Source organism: Mugil cephalus, chromosome 3 (genome assembly GCF_022458985.1).
Source record: "Mugil cephalus isolate CIBA_MC_2020 chromosome 3, CIBA_Mcephalus_1.1, whole genome shotgun sequence".
Classification (NCBI taxonomy): domain Eukaryota; kingdom Metazoa; phylum Chordata; class Actinopteri; order Mugiliformes; family Mugilidae; genus Mugil; species Mugil cephalus.
In genome coordinates, this window is record NC_061772.1 from 30,235,941 (window position 1) to 30,258,447 (window position 22,507).

The 22,507-nt window shown below is 41.4% G+C and overlaps 3 protein-coding genes across 9 annotated transcripts in view; all 3 read left to right on the forward strand.

The window, feature by feature from the left end:
• The first annotated feature begins 1,320 nt into the window (after nt 1–1,320).
• LOC125005242 (guanylyl cyclase-activating protein 2-like) lies at nt 1,321–4,958 on the forward strand. Its single transcript, XM_047580434.1, has 4 exons — nt 1,321–1,613; nt 1,689–1,838; nt 3,247–3,343; nt 4,020–4,958. Exons 1-4 carry the CDS (start codon nt 1,419–1,421, stop codon nt 4,139–4,141), a joined length of 564 nt encoding a protein of 187 aa, XP_047436390.1. The 5' UTR covers nt 1,321–1,418; the 3' UTR covers nt 4,142–4,958.
• Nucleotides 4,959–7,176: 2,218 nt separating this feature from the next.
• Nucleotides 7,177–11,440, forward strand: LOC125005241 (guanylyl cyclase-activating protein 2-like). Its single transcript, XM_047580433.1, has 4 exons — nt 7,177–7,459; nt 7,557–7,706; nt 8,969–9,068; nt 10,708–11,440. The coding sequence occupies exons 1-4, from the start codon at nt 7,253–7,255 to the stop codon at nt 10,827–10,829; spliced, it is 579 nt and encodes a 192-aa protein (XP_047436389.1). The 5' UTR covers nt 7,177–7,252; the 3' UTR covers nt 10,830–11,440.
• A 3,683-nt stretch (nt 11,441–15,123) lies between these two features.
• Nucleotides 15,124–22,507, forward strand: part of si:ch211-220f16.2 (golgin subfamily B member 1) — a 32,605-nt gene continuing 25,221 nt past the window's right edge. For all 7 annotated transcript variants that reach the window (XM_047580363.1, XM_047580356.1, XM_047580357.1 and 4 more), the window contains exons 1-10: nt 15,124–15,257; nt 16,887–16,947; nt 18,251–18,406; nt 19,456–19,593; nt 19,708–19,833; nt 20,395–20,550; nt 20,641–20,820; nt 20,910–21,032; nt 21,129–21,242; nt 21,655–21,958. In XM_047580363.1, the coding sequence (XP_047436319.1) occupies nt 16,903–16,947; nt 18,251–18,406; nt 19,456–19,593; nt 19,708–19,833; nt 20,395–20,550; nt 20,641–20,820; nt 20,910–21,032; nt 21,129–21,242; nt 21,655–21,958 (1,342 nt within the window). In that variant the 5' untranslated portion in view covers nt 15,124–15,257; nt 16,887–16,902. The remainder of the gene's footprint in view (nt 15,258–16,886; nt 16,948–18,250; nt 18,407–19,455; nt 19,594–19,707; nt 19,834–20,394; nt 20,551–20,640; nt 20,821–20,909; nt 21,033–21,128; nt 21,243–21,654; nt 21,959–22,507) is intronic.

Sequence of the window (22,507 nt, forward strand, 5' to 3'; positions counted from 1 at the left end):
TCCTAGAAGGTGTTTGGTGACATGGACCAGATCAGGCTGGTTCAGTCCTGGTTCTAGACCTCACAGAGTGGAGCTGTCACCTGGTTCTGCATAGATGTGATTTCACTCTGGTTTAACATATTTAGTTCTGTCTCGTTCTGTTACGTTCTGTATTATATTTGGTCATGAACCTAAATGTCATTTTATACTGTGTGGCATAAATTTCTCAGTCCATTCAGGTTCAGGTTCAAGTTTCCCAGGATGCTCCACAACCAGGGAGGAGATGAATATAATCTACAACCAAGTCTAAGACTGTCACAAAAAATATCCAAAACTAAAAACTCCTCTAAACCAGGTCCAATCTGAGTCCTAATCTAACTAAAACTAGTCCAAATCAGTCTAAAGACAAAGAAACAAACAAACAACAATAATATAACGCTCAGTCAGAACATCACACATGAATAGGACACGACTACATAAACATTAACAGCTGTGGTCGCTTTGGTTCAGCTGTAGTTCAACAGTCTGAAGGCTGAAGGAAGAAAAGAGTTGGGGGTGTAACAGCACCACCCTGAGGGCATCAACACAAACGTGCCTGCTTTTTGCCTCTTCCACATTGAGGTCCAGTCCCACAGCTGGACACCCATGATCCTAGAGCACACCTTCACCGTACTGTGTCAGCTGTTTTTGTCTTTTTGTGACAAATCATTAGAAAAGCAAATAAAAGAGAAAGTTAAAATACTTAAAATAATGATAAGAATTGCACAGAATTTTTCTGGAGACAGTAAGAGTTTTTGAACAAGTGGATCCTCTGCTGCCCCCTGTTGACAACAGACTGTTGGTGATGAACTTCAGCTGGAGACACAGATTGTCTCTGACCAATTCCTTAGTCTTTGAGACATCCAGGTCCAGATAGTTCTCCTCACACCATCTTGAGGCAGATAAGGCTCAGCCATGATCTACGTCTGAGAACTGAGACGACCTGCAGCTAAATGTAGACGAATGAAGTCTAAAACCAGGTCCAAGACTAGTCCGAATCAGTCTAAAGACTCTTCTAAACCAGGTCCAAGCAAGTCCAACATCATGGAATCAGCATGGATACATGAAGAGACCGAAGACACTGACTGAATCCACAGAAGAAAAACTACCACCTGGCCTTGTAACATGGAAGCCAGCTGTGTTAATTAGGTAGACACCACAGCAGTCACTGCTCCTGGTTCTCTGTGCAGCAGCTCTGCCAGACTTTCACACAAGTCTTAAAATGGCCCTTAAAGGCTGAAGATCATGTGGTTAAGAGGTTAATGGGATTCAGTTGTCAGCCGGCTGCCTGCAGCTCAGAGGGAGGTTGGACGTGGGAGCAGATGACTTAGGAAACGGACGCCACGCTCTGTTACTCAAACCAACACGTGAGGATTCTTTCATAAAAAAAAACGGAGAGCATGGGGCAGCAGGAAAGCCACACCGAGGAGATGGATTTGGCTCAGATTCAGGAGCTGTGCATCCTTTTCATGAAGGAGTGTCCGAGCGGCGCCCTGCACTTACACGAGTTCAAGAGGATGTTCGGGGTCCCGAGCAGCTCGGCGGAGGAGACGCTCTACATCGAGACCATATTCCACTCCTTCGACACGAATCGGGTAAGGCCCGGGTCAGGTCGGAACTCGAATCATGGTTTGATCTTGAATGCAACTCACTCAGTTATTCGCTCACAGAACAACACGCTGGATTTCCTCGAGTACGTCGCTGCGCTTCACCTGATCTTACGAGGCAACCTTGAAGATCGCCTCAAGTGGTCCTTCAAGATGTACGACAAGGATGGAAACGGCAAGCTGGACAGGGACGAGGTGAAACGGATTCTAAAGGTAAGAGAGACAACCTCACACAGTAAACATTCATTCAAGCTCAGTCTATGTGTATGTTTCATAGAAAACAGTCGGTGGTAATTTTATTCTGGTGCTTGGTTGTGTCAAGAAGATTTTGCAGGTTTCATAACAGAAACCCTCTAAAGACAGATTATGGTTGTGCCCTAGTGATGAGGATTAGGGCCGGAGGTCACACAGGCATAAAGCAGCTCCACACAGTGTTAAAGGAGGTGTTACTGAGGGGCGGGCGGGGGCGGGGGGGCTATTCTTGAAGTAAACATCTTGGTTCTAAATTCAGAGGCGTGAGATTAGCTCACTGTTCGCATAATCTGCTGTTCTGAAGACGTGTTAGGTAATTCTTTTATTTTTACAATAATCCAAATAAAAAAATAAATACTGCCAGTGGATGGGCAGTCTCCTTGTTATTTGTAGTTTGAATTCAGGCCAATACACTTACACTGAGTTTCATGTGCAAGTCTAAGGAACTTTCTTTTAAATAATTATGTCTTTGTGTGAGAAGAGTCTCTTGATGCAGGTCATAACAAATAAAAACAAAGCTGAAACAAGGGAAACTGGACTTTTCTTGAAAACGTTTCATCCAAGCAGCTTCTTTAGTCCTAAAGCCTGGTGGAGTTCAGGTTTAAATATGAAACTGTCATCAGCCAGACATTTAATTGTAGTTGGAGGAAACTATCTCGTTCCAGTTTTGTTTCCCAGATGAAAAGAACTGTAATGATCCCTAAATGTCCAGAGACTAAGACATTTTATATTAGAGTCCACCTCCACCTGTGGTGAGGGATGTTCCACAACAACTAAAACGAGACAATGCTACGTTTCTGTGAGTTGCACTTCTAGGATTACGAGTTCAACGCCAAATTAAAGTCCATCAATTCAAGTGTTTCCAAGGAGTTCATGTGAGGAAACCACCAACGTCTCAGAGCTGAACTGGTTTCTTATTTTGTTCTTCAGCACCGGTTCAGGCAGTGTAGCTGATTTAGATTGTTTCTTCCCTGCTGTCGTTGTCTGAGTTCACTTCTCTGGTGATTGATCTGGTCTCATCTGAGTCTTCCTGCCTCATTGGTTCTTGGTGCATAGATAGTCCCACCCTCTCTTTCAAGATGTCCTCCTGTGTCTCCAGTGTGTTATTAACCTGGTCCTACCCCCTTTATAAGACCTGGAGTGTGACATTTAGAGGCTGTTGGGGAGTGTTTGTTTTTTTTTAATTGTAATTTTTCATTTCTTCCTTTTCCTGCGTCTTTATGTTGACACTTTATTTTTGTATGAGCTCTGAATGTACGGCGCTTCAGTCAGCTGTAGTTAATTTTTATTTATTTATTTATTTTTTAAATGTGCTTTGTAAAATAAATAAATAATGGTTTGTACATTAAACACATTTCTTGTATCTCAGATTATTTCCAAAATCAACCTCCAGAGGAACGACGTCAGTCTGACTCCGTCTCAGATCTGCGACCGAATCTTTGAGCTGGTCGACCAGAATAACGACGGTAAGGAACAGTTAACTCATTAAGAAATAAATAAATCCTTTTTAACTGCTTGCACTCAAAATGAATTACAGTGTTACATGCGTACACACCGTGAATCTGAACCTCACAGTCCTGTTTTAAAATACCAAAGCCACAATCATTTCCCTTTAATAAAGCTTGTTGTAGTTCCTTCCTTGTTATTCCTGGGGGAGCCACTCTGGTTTGTCCACTGTAAAGATAGATATGTGCTTTTTTGGGACCACGATTATGACCCAGTACAAACACTTCAAGAAAAGTATCATGCAATAAGTTTCTGTCAAAGCCTGAATAAAAAAAAAACAAAAACATCTGTATTTAAACTGAAAAACTTTCAATAAGATAATAGATCATAAACTACTTCCCTGTCCCCTTCGAGGGCAAGCTGAGGTCAATACACTCATGCACACACATTTATATTCTAAGCAATTTGTTAATGGAAAACTTAACAATAATTTATTGGCGCTATAATCTGTATTTTTCATCAGATTTTTGTTTGATCATTAGTCTGATTATCTGATCTGATTCCATTCATCTTTCTTTTGTGTGTTAAGAAAGAATAAGCTTTATCTTAAACACGGTTACTTACATGTGGATACGTCTGGACTTGGTGTTTTCAATAAGTCCGAATTGAACATGAAGTGCGTGTTTCGTCCCCCAGGTCAGATAACTCTGTCTGAGTTCATGGAGGGAGCTCAGAAGGACGAGTGGGTCATGAACCAGCTGAAGCTGGACATCAACGCCACGGGCTGGGTGATGCAGAACTGTGGGAAGTTACCGTGACCGTTCAGTGGATGGGCGTGGGCGTCGTCGCCCACGTGTTTTGTTTCTTGGTCGACAGGGAGGTGCTGTCTTTGTCTTTGTACCTTCTGCCCGTGTCTCCGTGTTGAGCTTCCTGCGACTTGAAGCCGGAGCGCTGGGCTTTTGGTTTTTGTCTGAGTTTGTGCTGAGTGCATGAAGTTTGGCATCAGAGTGTTGTTAAAGTCTACAGTTTAACCTTTAATATTTTCCTGTTTTAGTGTAAGAATATTTATGAATGTAAATATATACACACGTCTTTGCAGCTTTCAGAAGTTTCTACAAAGTATTTCTACAAGTATTTTTACCAGACATGGTTTGAACAGGGCCGTACTGGGTAGTACTGGGGCAATGAAACAGATAAAATATCTGGTGTCTGGTTAAGACAGTCTGCAGCTCTCTTTTATGATCGTAGCTGATTTTTTGTAGCAGAGAAAGAAACATTAACATTTTTATAAGTGAACGTAGTCCATTTTCAAATCTTTCTGCTGTTGTGTTTGCAGTGCATGTGTTGTTAAATTGTTTTACTTTGGTTTTATTTGTCTGTTTGCTTGTGTTTTTGTGTATCATACTCTCTTGGTAAAAGTAAGTCTGAAAGACACAAACAGGAGCCAGAGTCGGTGATAATCCTCTGTGGAGTTTCTCTTAACTGTCACTGGACTAATAGAGCCAAGGCAAACATGCATCTCATCATGTTTTATTTATTATTTGTATATTTTTTTGTATAATCGTAAGAAAAAGTGAAAACTCCTTGTGTCATATGTGCATTTAATTTGTTAATAAAAATATATTTTTACACAAATGTTGTTTATCCCCATTTCTCTTCTCCTCAGGCTCAGTTGATTTTATTTTTATTTTTTATTCTGATGCTTATTGCGGAAACGGATGAAGAGTGTGTGAGTGGAACACATCTCAGAATGTGAATAAATGAGATAAATGATGAATCTGGTAATCTAGGTACGGCCTTATTTCTCTGCACCGTGCACTGAGAAACAAAACCAACACAAAACATGTTGTACATTAGTGAAACCTGTGCTCCAGTGTGATTTAGGGGAACACACACAATCGTCTCCTTCCATCTAAGAAAAGACAGCGGAGCTTTAGACCCACACAACCAGAACGTGGAGCAGTTTCTTCCCTCCAGTCGTAAGAACTAACAAACTCGATGAAGCTGGACTGAAGATACACAAACAGACGCAACCAAAATAATATCACACCTAGATTTAGAAGCTGTCAGCCCTTTGCACACATCTTTGCCTGCTTTGCACGTATTATCCTTCTAATAAGTGAAATGATTAATCTTGATTTATAACTATTATTGTATTAGTCAGCGCTGCTCTCTGTTCTGTGTGATGTTGCATCATGGCCCAAGTGTTTTTTCACTGTTTGTGTTGATTTGTATTGTCTGCATCAGCTCAGCCCCCTGTATCGTACGTAGTCCCACATCTTCATGCTGCTCCTTCAGATGGCTGCATTCTGAAACTCCACCACTAGGTGCCGCTAAAACGTGGCAGGTGGATGGAAACGATCATTCACGAAAATCCACAGTACACCACACGATGAATAAGTATCATTACACCTTCAGTCATTACAATATTACAATAAATAACAACCATATATTATATTATATTATTATATTATATATATATATATTATATATATATTATATGGCACTGAGGAAGTGCCACCAGAGGATGTACCTACTAAGAAAAACTGAACTCTTTTTCTGTCAGTAAGAACATCTTGCTGACATTCTACTACACATCCACTGAAAGTGTTTTAACTTTCTCCATGTGCTGCTGGTATCACTCAATGTACAGGACAGGAACTGCTTGCATAACATTGTGAAGGTGTGTTCTAAGATTCTTGGACTCCCTGCTCACTGAGCACTGTGTACGAGCAGCAGGTTAGCAGCCTGACTCGCCGAATTCTCAAGGACTCAACTCATGCTCTGTTTCCAGCGTTTGAGCTGCTGCCGTCTGGTCGCAGGTTCCGATGTCCGGCCTGTAAGACCCAGAGGAGGAGAGCAACCTTTGTTCCTAATGTTATTCTCCTCCTGAACTCTAAGACAGTTAAAATAACTTAAGTCTTCTTGTGCTACACTCAAGTGCAATATCACATGTCTTCATGTGCAATATTACAATGTCACTTTAACTTTATCCACTTTATTTATTGTCATACTTTATCGGCTGTTTTACTCTTTTTACATATTGGCCTTTATATTATTTTCCACAATTCATCTCTCTCTTCTGTTACTGGCAGCAGTCCTGCTATTGTACATAATATGATACTTTTACCCACTTTTGTGATTTTGACATTTTCTTTTTTTGTTATTTTATTCTCTTATTGTATGTAGTGCTCTTCGCCCTCCTAATTGCCCTAATTACCTACTTATTCTTATTTCCTACTTTGCTCTTTGTTCTGAACACTGGTCCACTTTGAGCAGCAGCTGCTGTAACAAAAGTAATTCCTCCCTGGGATTAATAAATCTGATTTTATCTGATCAGAATGACTGATAAGGATCCAGTTGAAGAGTTATTGTCCGTGTCATTGGAAAAGTTCTGCAAGGAAAAAGAAAATCACACTAAATGCAGCGGTGCTCGTAGCAAACAGTGGGACAAATTAAATGACTCGTTTATCTCTGACTCACCTTGTGGCACAGATCGGAGCTTTTATTGTGTTTCCCGGTTACTGGGGTGAAGTGATTAGGGTTAGCGACGCTTTGATGCCGTCTGTCTTTTAATCTCGCTGCTCTGTGGTCTTTAGGTGACAATCTGCTCCTGGGAGATCTGACGCTCAGCAGCAAATGAACTGTGGCTCAACAGCGAGTGAGTTAATATTATTATCAAACACCTTGTGAAGCGGATTTCTCAGAATGGAGACATTGAATAAAACCTGAGGAGGAGGAGGAGGAGGAGGAGGAGGAGGAGGAGATCACTGACACGTCAATTGGATTTGTCCATCTTGAAATAGCTCACACTGAGAACTCTGCAGTGAGGACAACAACCAGTGTAGCAGGACTGATGAATGATGAATTAGATTCATCATTTGACCTGTTCTCTGCAGTGTTGGGTTTGATTTAAAAAGAAAAAAAACATGGGTCAAACACAAGGAAGCACAGACGCAGACCGGGAAGTGACCCTGGAGGACATCCAGGAACTCTACCGCAAGTTCGCAAGTGAATGTCCGAGTGGGAATCTGCACTTGCACGAATTCAAGAAGATCTTTGGAATCAGCAGCAGCTCCACAGAAGAAGAGTCAGCGTACATGGAAAACGTGTTTCGATCCTTTGACACGAATGAGGTAAAGGTCTAGAAGTGAGAAAGTGTGAACATTTGCCTCAGGATTGAATCATGTAGGTCCTGTGACTGGTTAATGCATCCCTCCATCTACCTTTCAGGACGGTAAGATCGACTTCATGGAATACGTAGCAGCCGTGCACCTGGTCCTGCGTGGAAGGCTGGAGGACAAACTGAAATGGTCTTTCAAAGTTTACGACCGGGATGGAAACGGCTGCTTGGACAGAAAGGAAGTGAAGCACATCATCAAAGTAGGTTCAGTGAAAATAAATTCTCTGATTCCTATCTGGTTTTAACCTTCTCCATCCGCTGCAGGCGTTTGAATCGCTGTCTGAGATTTGAACCAGTATTTGGTTGAGTTACTGTAACTCTGTAATGCCATTAAAGGCAGCTCAACATTCACTGCCTCATTTATAGCAGCAGAATCCAACTGTGAGGTTGTGACACTTCTAGATCTTTCTAAAGTTGGGATCCTGCAAGTAGTAGGAAGTCAGCGTTTGAATGGGATCATGGCGGCTGGATATAGAGCGTTCGGTCAGCAGAGACGTAGAGTTTTTGTTTAATAATGAGCGGTTTAGGTTGAGACAGAGGACAGAAGACTGTGCTCTGAATGGGAAAAGAGAACCTGGGTGTAGGCAGCGTTGAGGCTGATGGTGAAGATAAACGTCAGCACGGGATGAGGGGTGAACCGTGTTGACTTTGACCTGACCCGACCTGAACCCTGGATGTGAACGCAGTGGAGGAAGGAACCATCAGAAGGAACGACTTTAATTTAGCAACAAGGACATCATTGGCTGATCGACGCCGTCATTGATTAATCCAGAAACTCCCACATTACAGGAGCAGGAGAAGTGAGGATAAAGATAAGTGATTAAACTTTCACTGAACGTTTTATTTATTTTGCGCAGCGTTGAGTTGGGAGCTGGAGCAACGACACGAGCCCAGTTTAATGAGGACTTGATTCTCCAGCAAGAAGTTAGAACAGATCGGTTAAAGAGAAGAGAAGCTAACAGGAGCTGGTTAACAAGAAAATGTTCAAAACATCAGAACGAAATCAGAGTCCAAAGGCATATTCCTACAAATCAGTCCCAGTTATTATTTACTAGATGTTTAAAAATTAGGTGTGGAATTAGGTGTGGAGCCTGTAAAGGCTTCGTTCCCGCATGCACAGATATGTAACATAATTTGTGTTAAACCAATAAATTAAACTAAACTAATCTAAAGCTGCTCCATCGGGACTATGTGGGTTTACAAACAGCCCTTCATTTGACACATGGATGAAAGTCATGTTAAGTTCTCTGTCAAACCACAAAGGAGTTCCAAGATTTAAAAAATAAATAAATAAATAAATAAAAAATGAATGAATGTTTCTGTGTGAAATGAAAACAGATTTTCTATTTCCAACAGAAAAGTTTTGCAGGTAGAAGCCGAAGAGGATGAACTTGGTTTTACAGATAAAACATAAAATAAAAATGACACTAATATTTCTGAATATTTTTCTCCCGTTGTTCAGATCATCAATAAAATCAAGAAGCACAACGATCCCGGCGCCACCGAGAACGTCAACGATATCTGTGACAGAATATTTCAGCTGGTGGACAAAAACAAAGACAGTAAGTCGACCACGAAGCAGAATGAGAAACAACAACACTGAGTCTGACCCTGTAGTAACATCCGTTAAGGACAAGAACATCACAAGTAATTAATTAATTCATTAATTCATTAAAATGTGTCTCCACATGCGTCTCCAGCCAGCACTGGAGATCTGATCTCAGGCTCAGGCTCACGCTTGTGTTTACGCTGCAGAAGGAATGAAATGTGTCCCAGACCACATGAGGTCTGAGATCATACGAATCAATGACTCCTTCATGTGTTCACACCATAACCTGGTCACTTGTGACTGGATTTCCCAGGACCGATGCTAAAACCAGGTCTGAACGGAGCCTTGATGTGACCGAGTGTTTGGTTCATTCAGTGGTTGCATAGATTTTAGTCGCTTTCCTACTTCTACATCTACACAACTACATTTAAATAGCAGCTGTGATTAAAATCAAGATGTTTGTGTAAAGTTCTTATAAAATAAGATGCTGAACTACAAAACAGAACTGAAATAATTAGTAAGAGAAACATTATAAAAGTGTAACGGCAGCGCATAAACATAAGCATTTTTTAAAATATTTTTATATCATTATTTATGAAAATAAGAAAATAAGTGGAAATAAGTAATTGAGGGTTGACTTGGTGGAGGATGAATGAAAACAATGAATATCAAAAGTAAAAGAGTAAAGTATTGCACGGAAAGGGCATAAAGTAATGACAGGGATGAGTTGGTAGAGACAGAAGTATTATGTCCTTTGAATGTCCAGGAAAGACGCTCAGCAGCAGCAGAGCTAAGACTGGCTGAGGATAAAGAGTCTGGGTCCTGAAGGACCTCCGGACCTCGAGCTCTGTGGCTGAAGGAGCTAAAGCCTCTAGTGTCTCATACTGGGGGGGGACACCTGCTCCACTGAGTCCAGAGGACGGCTCAGGATGGAGCTGTCCTCTTTATCAGTTTGTCCAGTCTTTTCTTGTCCCTCTATGACTCTACCACACCAGCAGAAAAGGCTGCAGATGTAACCACAGTGTCATGAAAGTCTCCTCAGCAGGTGGAGGTGACTTTGCTCCTTCTTGTACTGGACGTTAAAGGTTTCGTAATCTGTCCGTGCACAACGTTGACTTCTGGTGTTCATAGAGCTACTGAACATGTTCTTAATGCCTGGTTAGCTTCTGTTAGGCTTCTGTCTCAAACTCCTTCTCCAGCTCTTGATTTCTTCCTGTCATAATGAGGGATGAGCATCATGAACCGGACCAACTGGTTGGATTCTTCGATGTTATTAACCTTCATCCTTATCGATTTTTATCGCGCTGAATCTTTACGTCAACGCAAGGAAGACGAGACAGTGGAGAGACTGAAATGGTCCAAAGTGACTTCACGCATGACATTAAATACTGAGATTTACCAAGAGACTGGTCAACAAGTCTCAGTAATTACAATTTAATTACACAAGCTCTTCTGTTCTTTACATGAAACCACGAACCCCTACTTCTTCTAAACCAATAATAATTGATAAGCAGAATTGATAATGGCATCGGTATCAGTAAAATCTTATCAATGCCCGTCTCTCCTTGTAATGCTTCACATAAAGTTCATCCAAGAATCATTTAATTTTATTGTTTTTTGTCATTTTGAAGTAATGCGTCTGCATTTTCTAGGTAAGATTTCCCTGGAGGAGTTCATCGAAGGGGCTGAAAAGGACCCGTGGCTGTTGGACCAGCTCAAACTGGACATCGGACCCTGTGAGTGGTTCATTGAGCAGCAGGAGAAGAAAACATGAGGAAAAACGTGTCCAGTCTGCCTCAGGGTGACGAGGCCTTATCTATGTTTGCACAGAGAGACGTTTCCTCTCTCAGCGGCCTGTGTTATTAGACTCAGAGTCGTCCTGGAGGTCTGTGACGGTCCTCAGTCTTCCAGAAACAGAAGAAACTGGACTGCTTCAGTCGCACTGTGTCTCTTTCTCTCTCTAAACAAGTGAGAGGACATATCTTCATGTCCCTGAGGGATTTTAAAGACGATGCAGAGCAGACATCGTGCTTTGGAGTCATGTTTCTAGGAGATCTCTAAACACAGACTGTGTTAAAGTTTGTTAAAGTTAAACTTTAGGAGGACAAGTCAAATGGACCAGAGCTCAGTCTGGCAGCACAGCAGCTTTTTATTATGTGTTTGTTGTTGAACTGTGCACTGCAGCTTACAGATGAGCTCCACAGAGCTCAATACATCACAAACAGACAGTCAGGAAAATCCAATGATCCGTTTAAGATGAATATTTATCGAGTTATACTTTGCTTTTGAACAGAATGAATCACTAAAGTTGGTATTCAGTCTTATATTAATTCACAAGAAAACTATATTTTCAGGTCATTGTAAAGTTTTATGCAGTGTTGGGAGTGATTTATAAACTTGTTAAAAAAATAACTGTAATATTTTACTCGGTACAAATGTCACTAATTCACTTTACAATGACTTTTAAACCCAAAATTAATTAAATTAATTCAACGTTTTCATACAAATTCGAAATTAACAGAGGAGAAAAAATCTGATAAAATGTTAACTTCCTGTTAATGGTAGAGAACAGCTGATTGGGAGAAGATGAGTCAGACTCGACATTCACCAGATGGACTTATGCTCATATATACATAAGAACATCATAGTTAAGTTCACTTTGTGCGTGAAACCAAAACATCTCTGTACCTCACTAAATAGAACAAGTAGTTTAAGGAAACATGTAGCGTGGTGCAGCTTTCTTTAAGTGTTCACTTATAATAAACAGTAGTAGATTCTAGCAATATTGATTTCAATATGAATGCACCTCAATGTACAGCATCTCTATCACAATATGTATTGAACCATGAGCCATAACTGCTCCATTATATTGTACTGTTGTTAGCGTTAGCTTAGCTTAGTCATTATGTCATTCACCTTCTACTGGATGTGGACATGAGCTACACCGAAGGAAATAAGATCTACTGAGAACAAAGAATCCATATTTACAGTTATATTGGTGAAAGTAATTTAAAAGTAATGTAATGCCTTACAATTCAAAGACAGTAATATTATAACGTAACTAATGACTTTGAAAGTACAGTAACAAGTAATAAGTAATGCATTACGTTTTTGAAGGAACTTACCCAACACTGTTTCCAGTCATGCAACTACTTCACAGTATAAGAGGATGAATGTGAATAACACTCATCTGCTGCAGCATCAACACCAAAGGAAGGACATGAACCAATGATCAGATTTAGATAGAGGTCACAGTGTGTATTAGTGTTGTCTGTAATTCTCTTATCATGATGTGCCCTGTTTTCAAATCCATGTCATGTTCTTCCATGTGCACTATGATTTTAAACGTCCCTCTGAACGTGAGCAGTGAAGAACGTACCTGCAGGAACACGAGCAGGTGTGAATGTGTGAGTTTAGATCAGAACAGAGTCGACCCAGTGCACGAGTCCTTCACCTCATAGCACCCGTGCATAGATTTAGGTTGACTGACTATTTTTAACCTTTAAGGCTCTTTACCTTTCAGCGCATACGTCCTCTTGGTTTCTACACTCACCTTAAGAAACACACATTATATAAACTTTAAACTATTAACTCAAACACTATTATTGTGCAGTAGTTTTGCAGTTCTGCACAGTCTGTGAAGTGTTAAAGGCGTGTGTGTGGTTTGTGAACAGAAACTATACTGTTAGACAAAGAGCCCTAATTAAGACCAGGACGACAGGCTGAGTCCAGTTCATGACCCGTGGCTGTTACATCAGCTCAAACTGGACATGAGGCCCTGTTCAGTGGTTCACGGAAAAGCAGGAGAAGAAAACATGTGATAAATGTGTCCACAGCAACATGTGTCTGCCTCATGGTGATGAGACAAGTAATTCATAGTATAGTATATTATCCACAGAGCTCAATACATCTCAAACAGACAGTCAGGAAAATCCAATGATCCGTTTAAGATGAATCTTCATCAAGTTATACTTTGTTTTTGAACAGAATGAGTCACTAAAGATTCAAATTCATAAGAAAACTATATTTTCAGGTCATTGTAAAGTCTTATACAGGTCACAGTGTGTATTAGTGTTGTCTGTAATTGTGACCGGTTTTAAAATCCATGTGATGTTCTTCCATGTGCATTAAGTCCCTATGAATGTAGGCTATGAATTAAATGCCTGCAGGAACACGAGCAGGTGTGGATGGAAGGAGTGTATGAGTTTAGATCAGATCAGAGTCGACCCAGTGCACGAGTCCTTAACCTATTCTTAACCTTTAAGGCTCTTTACCTGCCAGTGTATATATCCTCTGGCTTTACGTACTCACCTTGAGAACCACACAGACATTATATAAACTGCTTTAAACTATTAACTCAATGAAACACCATTATTGTGCAGTTTTGAAGTTCTACACAGTCTGTAAGATGTTTAAGGCGTGTGTGTGGTTTGTGAATGGAAACCACACTGTTAGGCAAAGAGCCTTAAGTACGACCAGGCTAAATCCATGAGTACGGTTCCCACAGGGTCTCCATGAAGTGAGGGATGATCTACAGCTGAAGGTGTTGGTGCGCATGCTCAAAAAAAAAAAAAGAAAAAACACCAGCTGCTTCTTAGCGTTCAGACCAAACAGGGGTAACGCTTTGAACTGTTATGCTATGTAGAAATCTGTGGAAATGATACAACTGTCCTACATGCAAGTATAAAATAAATAAATAAAATAAAATTAAATAAAAGTCCACTGCCCGCCTGCTTCAGATCTCGTGGCTCTTCAGAGATTATTGGTCACAACTGTTCATGGTCAAGTGCACATTTGTTTAGGATTAGGTGCCAATAAATTAGAACGTCACTTATTATTTTCTAAACCTGAGGACCTGTGTCCAGTGAAAAAGAAGTCTCTTGATATTACACGCACAATACACATGTTCTACACACATTAGAAGAAGTCTTGTTTAAACCACATGTACTGCATGCACACAAGTAAAAATAATAAGAAAATAAAAAAGATTTTGTTGCATGGGCCCAAGAGCTTAAAAAATGAATGAATGCATGGTTACATGGTGTGTTACAGTTTACAACATGAGACTGAAACACCTGTAAAAGTCAATAAAAAAAATTGCTTATTTAAAAGTAAATTTAAAAAATCTGCAGGTAAGCAGACACAAATGCAAAAGAATCTGAAAGGGTAAAAGGCAAACAGAGGGCGCTGGAAACTCCAGAAAATTTAAAAGTAGCTCCGCTCCTAAGGTAGTGAGGTAACAGGCTCTCTCAGGAAGGTACTAAAAAAAGAAAGAACACAGGAGGTGGATAAATGATCCCGACAGGACAAAACTCATTAGGCACAAGGCAAGACTCTAGTGCTGGCACAGACCAAGAAATGTGGTATTATCTGGCACTGGACAGGTCTCCAGTCCACCTCAGGACTCACACAGAGAGACAGACGACCATTCACACTCACACCTACGGCCAATTTAAACAGCAGTGGATCCAACAAGCATGTCTTTCGATAGTGGGAAGAGGCCGGAGTACCCACGCAGACACACAGAGAACATGCAAAGTCCACATACAAAGGCCCCGGTCACATTCAAACTCAGACCTTCTTGCTGTGAGACTTTCTTGATGTTATAAATTAAAAATAAAGATGTGTATTTTCATTGTGTGATCAAGAAAAAAAATCCTTGATGAATCTGTCTGTTCATTATCTGAAATGCTTATTGAGTAAAGAAGTAATTAAGTTATTATAAGTTTTTATTTATGTATTTATTTATTTTGACAACAGAGTCATTCCTGGGCCGGTCAAACAAAAACGTGAACGATTTGGTGGTATAATCTTGGTAGTTGTTTCCTCTTTGGTTCACATTTCATCGGGCAACAGGCTTAATCTTCAGATAAGACTTATTATGAGCAAATGAAAGACTACTATTCTATATTGTGACTCGGTGGGTAAGTCGCGTCTTTTTTTTTATTGATATTTACATTATTTAGTTTTGTGTCTGATTGCTGATCGATGATGGATTTCCGGGTTCCTGTCGGCTCCTGTCAATGACAGAAGAACTGCGCAGGCGCAGATTCCTCCCAGTTGTCTGTTGACAACCGTGACGTCAGCGCGTAGCCCTGTCCCGTTTGCAATTTCGTCTCCAAGTAGAATAAAAATGTAATTTCACGGGATTTTATGAACGCAGAAATGTTTCCCGTGGATTCTTCATGAAGTTGTGAACCCGGTAAGCGCTTAAAAGTCACGTTTCACCCGGTGCGAGTTGCATGACAGAGCGAATGTATGAAGTGGACGAGGTTGCAGTTAAATGCTAGCTACGTTAGCATGTAGCTACATCGCTGCCCAGATAAAGTTCGCTAGCTGGATTAGCCACAACTGGTATTTAGTGGAATAAACGGCCCATTTATTCACCGAGGCCTTCGGCTGGAGGGAGTGAGAAGCTTGTAGCTTGTGTATAATGCAGTTAGTTGGTGTAACATACAGAGATCCAAGCTAGTGACTCGAACCTGAGTTAGCATCGGACAACTTTTAATTCCTCTTAGAAGTAATGGGTTTTATTCGAGATATTCAGTCATTAATAGATGGCTTTATGCTTCCTGAAAGCTGCATTCACCACACTAATCATCACACATTTGACACGGTTATATTTTGACAGTGATTTGTCATTCTGTTCACCATTAGGGAGTTTAGTAATAAACCGTTTACACAGTCCCAACACGGCCTGGGATGGTCCTGCTTTCTGCGGGACACCTGTTCTTTTCACCCGCTGCTTCACATGAAAGCGTGAGTTTAGTGTCTTTATGTGAACAAACTGCAGTGAACTGCATGGTCACTGATATCCAGGAAGGCCAGACACAGATCATTTCAGCTGGTGTGCTGTGGTATGTGGGAGAGAACCAGTTTGACCTGATTTCTTTTTTTTTTTTTTCTTTCTTCCCTTCTCCTGCATCACGTGGTTTGGACGGTTCAGTAGACTGAATTAATTTGGCTGATCCTGCCAGACCCTGACCCAGTGTATTCAGTGTCCTGTCAGGCCTTAAAGGTTGTGGCACGGGCTGGTGTTTGGGCGATAGCTGCAGCAGAGAAACACACCTGTTTATCTTAATGTCTGGATATACGTCTAAATAAAGGTTGTGCCTCTCTGCCGCTGAAATGCACGTTTTGTTTTCCACATTAGGGAAGAATTAGGGAAACATCCCGAGCGTGTTAATGATGGCTTCCTTCCACTCCGGACAGGTTTAAACTGAGTCATCATGAATCAAACCTTCTGTCCTGTGACTAATCAAGACGTCTGCAAATAAGTTTTTCAACATACTGTCATTGATTTGTCGGGCTGCCTGATGAAATGGCATGAAAGCCGGCACTAGGATGCTCGTAAATAATTTAAGGCAGGCAACAGCAAGCGTGGTCTTGTATTTCCTGCAACTCTGTGATCTGCTTTATATGGCTTTAAATGTTTAAAACATTACATGTATAATATTTTGCACTGTATATAACTGTTTGCATTATTTTGACACTTGAGTCTGAGCATAGTTTGACATATAAAGGTCTCCAGGCTACCTAACATGAAGTCACAATGAAAAATTACACTATTTCTGTTTAAATTTTATTTATTTGAAGTTAAAGTAGGTTCTGTGACTCATTCAAAAGCTTAAAGTGTTTTGTTTGATTAGAAGGAAATATTGTTAGAACAAATGTGACTGGGTTGTGTCCTAAAAAGATAGGAAGGAAAGAAAGAAAGAAAGAAAGGTGGTGAGAAATAAAGACCGATCAGATGAATAATGAAAGCAGTCCCAGTGAAACAGGGCAATAAAAATGAACACAGTTTTCTGAATAATGCATTTGTGTGTTTCAGGTCAAAACGTAAAACCATGCTCAAATGGTTTTCTGGTGAAGAGGGGGAGTCTGGCTCTGGAGTAAGTACACATGTTCTTGTGTTTCGTTGCATCGGTGTCTGGTGACTGATGTGGTATTTCTGTCAACACTAACTTATGCAGACATTCAAATTTCCACTAAACCAGTAAAAACTGAACAAAATGTTAAGTATTTGTTCATGTGCAGCAACATTCTCGTCCTTCATAAACAGAACATGCCACACTGACCATTCATTCTTTCACAGTCTTTACTAATTCACTAGCAGGGGTTTCCCTCAGACCCCACACTGATTTCAATCTTCTGAGTCCTGATCTGATGTTAAATGTCCTGGAGTTGATCCCCTGAGAATTCCTTTCCTTGTCTTCTCCTGGAGTCGACTGGATTCAATCCAGTAAATCTTTCTAAGTTGATGTAGTGTGGAGAGGGCAGCTTGTACCTTGTGTTCTCTACTCCTAACGTCTGTTTTTTGTCGTCGTTGTTTGGGTGCAGCCTTTGCCTGAGGGACTTAATTTTCCAGAGTAAAGTTATAACACACAGAAGACGGAATCAATTAATCACATGATTCTGGTTCTTCTTCTTTGGCGGCTTTTACGCTGGCATGTCTCCACTAAAACAGACTTGATGCTACAGGGATGTACTTTTGGTGTGTGGTAAAATAAACAGCTACAAAAGATCAGATCCGATCATTTAAAAAAATTCCTTGCCCCGTCCCAGATACCGATCGGGACATCTCTACGTACTAGCACTTTATTTAAACCAGTGAAAGCTTGGCATTGTCCACGTAAACTGAAAGTATGTGGACTGCTGAGCACAGGGCTTTCAGTCAGACACAGCTCACACTTCCTGTGAGGGGGAGCCACTGCTCCAACGTTAAACCCTCTGCACCCATGTCCTCTCTGCTTTTCAGCCGACACCGTGACACATTATATCACACTTGTCTGTTTGAGGCGGCATGCAAGCAGCAGTTTCTATCTCATCTATCCCCTCAGTCAAGAAATGTACCTGTTCTAGGATGTAGAAAAGTGACAGGACAACATGGCTGAGTCTCCACTTAGGGTACAATAGATCCTCCTAAACCCAACATACTGGAGCTGGAAGATGAGAAAAAGACAAACGATCAGTACTTGGCATTAAAAATGAGTATTTAGATACTTCAACAAGTGTGGAGATCAGTATGAATGCATCACACATTCTCCATTTAGCCAGCTGATCTATAGTGCTGAACCCTGAACGCTGCTCTAAACGCATGCTTACGTACTTCTTCAAATATTATCTCAGTTTCTTTCCTGTTTCCTGCAGCGGTTTTACTTTTCATTCATTTATCCTTTGACTGCGTCTCCTCAGGGCCCAGGCTCGCCCCGTAGAGCTGCCGGTGATGGAGAGGCTGCAGCTGAAGAACTGGCAGAGCGCTTGACCCAAACGGAGCAGCTGGTCGCTCAGCTGAAGGAGCTGATCCGGGAGAAGGATGCAGAACTCCGCTCCAAAGATGACCAGCTTAAGGTAAAGGACCATTTCTCTTCCTCTTCAATCCACCTGCAAACGCACGGAGGAAGAGTGGATTTAACCAGAGAGACACGATCTGATCGAGTGTTTGCATAGTTATTAGGAGCTGGTGGGAGGACTGACACTGACTGCTGTGTATATGAATATGACTTAAATGGAGAGAAGGAACCTTCCCATGAGGGATCAATAAACCAAGTGTAACATAATATATTTTAAAAAGATTCCTCCTCCTGCTGCTGCTGCACTGACTTTTCTAACAAAACTGAGAAAAAAACCCTCATCTTGTTAATGATTACAGCCTCCACAGTTATACAGTAGTAAAGACAGGAATGTTAGATTACAGCTCAGATACTGTAAAGTCAATGTTTGACTTAGGAGTCACAACACAGGAGAGAGCAAACAGAAACATGTTCTCCACTGTGAGCATTTACTGTTCCACCGGTTTACGCTGCCAAAGTCCACATCAGAGCTCCTTAAAGATTACAGCATGCACGTCTTCTGCACCGACTGTAGTAGAAAGCGGTTTTAAACTTATGATCAATCACTTCACAGATAGATCTCAAACTTGCACAAAGATTTAAAATTAATAATGCATCACACACACGCTACTGGATTCTGTGACAGATCAGTGACTATTGAATGCACCTGCTTATGTAATCTCACCCTGAAGCGGGTGTAAACAAGAAGAAAAACGTCTGTAGTGTGGAGCCTTTCAGTCATTCGGAGTGAGGAAAAAATAAAGCAGGAGGTAAACAAGTGTGGACGAGGCCGAGGTCAGGGAGATAGGTGTCTATTCTGGAGCTGAGATTTGAGCTGCTTTAATATCTGTCAACAGTAGCAAGTTGACTAACATTAGCTTACAGGACAGGAATGTGTACTGTTGCTAGACAACACTGTCTGCTCTGTTCCTAGTATCTATTATCTAACTAATCATTTAATCTTTTGCTTATCTACTAAAATATAACTCAACTTCTCCTAATATATTTTATTCAAACATAATGATGTCTGGCGTTTCATCAACTTAAAAGTGTTTGTTTGTGACTCAGGTGGAGAAGGAGACATGTGAGACCAAACTGTCCAAGCTGCGTCTCCAGAACAAGGCCAAGGTGACGTCCCTCACCACACAGCTGGAGGAGCTGAAGAGGCAGCAGGGAGGTTCTGGCACGCCGACGCGCGGCAAGAAGGTGAAAACATGGACGCAGTGACGCAGCTTTGCCACAAGGGGGCGAAAAAGTGCAAAGTCATGAGTCATGTCTCTGGTACACGTCTCATATTGTTGCATTGATGCTTCTGTTCAGGGGTCATCAGAAGGAGGAGGAGGAGGAGGAGAACAAGCCAGCCGGGGTAAGATCGTCCTGCTTAAGAAGAAGGTTGAGGAGCTGGAGCAGCAGCTGGCACAACGAGACGTGGAACTGGAAAACAAGGTGGAGTACAATCATGTTCGCTTTATTCTCCTCATAAACTCTTCTGTTTATTTATTTGTTATAACTTTATGAACGTGTTAGTTTACTCCATTTTTGGGGCGATTGTATTTCACATTTCCTTTTCAAACCAAACCTGGAATAACAACTGTTAAATTATTTTTATTTTGTAAATCATATTTCTAGTAGCCTACATGTGGATCATTGTGTTCAGCACTAAATAAACCTGGTGCTTCCTGATTTACAAGACCAACAAAAGACCAGAAACCTTGAGTCAGAAAGTTCCTCTTCACCTACAAAAACTTCGCTGCTACTTTTGCATGAATCAAATAACATATTTTTTCTCCTTTAGTTCTCTTTCTGTTTTCACATATTAAAGAACAGAAATGTAAATTTACTTACTTTTTAAAATGAAAATCAAATAAACTGTTATTTATTTATTTGTTATTTTAGAGTCTAAAACTGAACTTGAAATACCAAAAAGTACTTGGAGCTCTCACATACACACATACCTGTCTAGAAAGCAGACCCGGCGTGAGCTTCATTTTTCATGAATTGTTGCAGAGGAAGGAGTTGGACTCGAGGCGGCAGCGAGGCGAGGAGATCGACGCTATGCTGACAGAGAAGGACAGGAAGCTGGCAGAGAAAGAAGCCTACATCGTCCACCTGCAGACGGCGCTGGCAGGAGATCAGCCCGTCACTCCTGCACCACAACAGAAGGTCGCCCGCCTGTTGTCTCGATAATATCCCAGGATATTCAACCTGCCTGTGGTGGTGGTGTTGTTGCTCAGCTGTGTCGTACCTCCTCAGGTGGCGGAGGACAGCGGAGCGATGCAGGAGCTGCAGCTGCTGGTGCAGAGCCTCACCAAGAAAGTAGGGGAAGCGGAGGAGCGTTACAGTTTGCTGCAGGAGCAGGCGGAGAGTCTCAAAGAGCTGCTGGTCACAGAGAAGGAGCAGTACGGCCAGAAGGAGGCCATGTACAAGCAGAACGTAGGTGCCACGGACTCCAGGAGGGGAGGAGGTTTCTGTTTTATATGATGCTGTATTTATTGTCTTTTTTTATTCACCGTGTATCTTAGATCCAGACATTTAAAGACATCATCATTCAGAAGGATAACCAGCTGATGGAGGTCAACCAGCTGCACGAACAGGAGCTCTTTAAGCTAGCGGCCAAGTCAGATGCGAGTGCAGACTTGGAGCAGGTAAACTAACAGCGAACCTCTCCACAGACGTCACACGATTCAACTTACAGCGAGTTCATGTGACGTAACTCTGCTGTGTATTTATCTTCTCGTCAGCTTCTGAAGGCTCTGAAGCAGAAGCTTCACGAGAAGGAGGAGGTGCTGCTGGGAAAGACTCAGGTCATCGATGTTCTGCAGGGGGAGGTGGACGGCAGAGACCAGCAGATAAAGGTCAGGAACGGTTCTCGGCATCTTAATGTCCATGTGTTTTAGCCCTTTATTAAATCATATACACTCATATACAGTTATATAATGTGAATAAAATGCTTGGACTAGACTTTTTCATTGACAATAATGCTGCTGTTAGGTTCACATCTATTCTATTCTATTCTATTCTATTCTACCTTTTCTCCAATTTGGATGCGAATGCCCTCAAATTAAATATGAGAGTTTGCTTTATGTCCGTGTAGTATGATGGTAACTGTAATTGGTGGTGATGTTCTTGACTTTTAACGAAGCCTTAATAGAAATTCCTCGTGTCTATTCAGTAGCCAGGCTCTAATCTCTTCAAATGACACTTCAAAATGAGACTTTCCTCCCTTAACCCTTCGTGTTGTGACCCGTCTCTCCCGCCTCCACACAGGAGCTGACGGAACGACTGCGCCGGCTACAAGTGGAGCGCGAGAGCCTCGAGTCCAAGATGGAGGCGGAGAAGCACGTGATGCGAGCGCAGCTACGCGACCTGATGGAGAAGCAACAGGCGGAGGTGCAGCGTATGGCTGCGCAGCATCAAGCGCAGATGGACCAAGCTCAGCAGGACCTGATGGGGCAGCTGGAGGAGCTGAGGAGAGCCTCGGTAGCAGCACCTCCTTCCAGCCAGGACGCTTCAGGAAGCGGAAACGCGCCCACGGATTCAGCCTCCGTTCAGAGGATAGCAGAGTTGGAAGGTTGGTTTCCTGTAGCCGATTAATCAGCTTGACTTTTCAGAAGAGTGGGTCAGGGTTTAAATGAAGAACTCTGAACTGACTACATGAATTATTTCTGTTTCAGGTTAAAAAAGAAAGCATCTGATTTACACATTTCCTTATAATTAAACTAAACACATTAAATAATATCCTGATTTATAGAGGTTATGCACGTATGTCACTGAGTGGCAGAAACATGGTGAAATGTATCAGTAAATACAGCGGAGGATATTATCAGATCAAATTAAGGACAATTAGACTCAATGATAACGGTTCAGAGAGCTTTACTGAGAAGTAACGTAGCCACATAATACTGCAGCGTTAAAAGGATGACGAGCAGTGATCACAGATATTCAGTTTACTTTTTTGTTATAATTGTTAACTTAAAGTCTGACTTCATCAAAAAATACAGCATAAATTAATATTAGCTGACACTAAATGAACCACTTCACCAGGTTTCTGTGTCTGGATCCATTTACTCTGTTCTCTGGCAGATATCTGTAAAAATATAAAATATGTATATATGTGTCT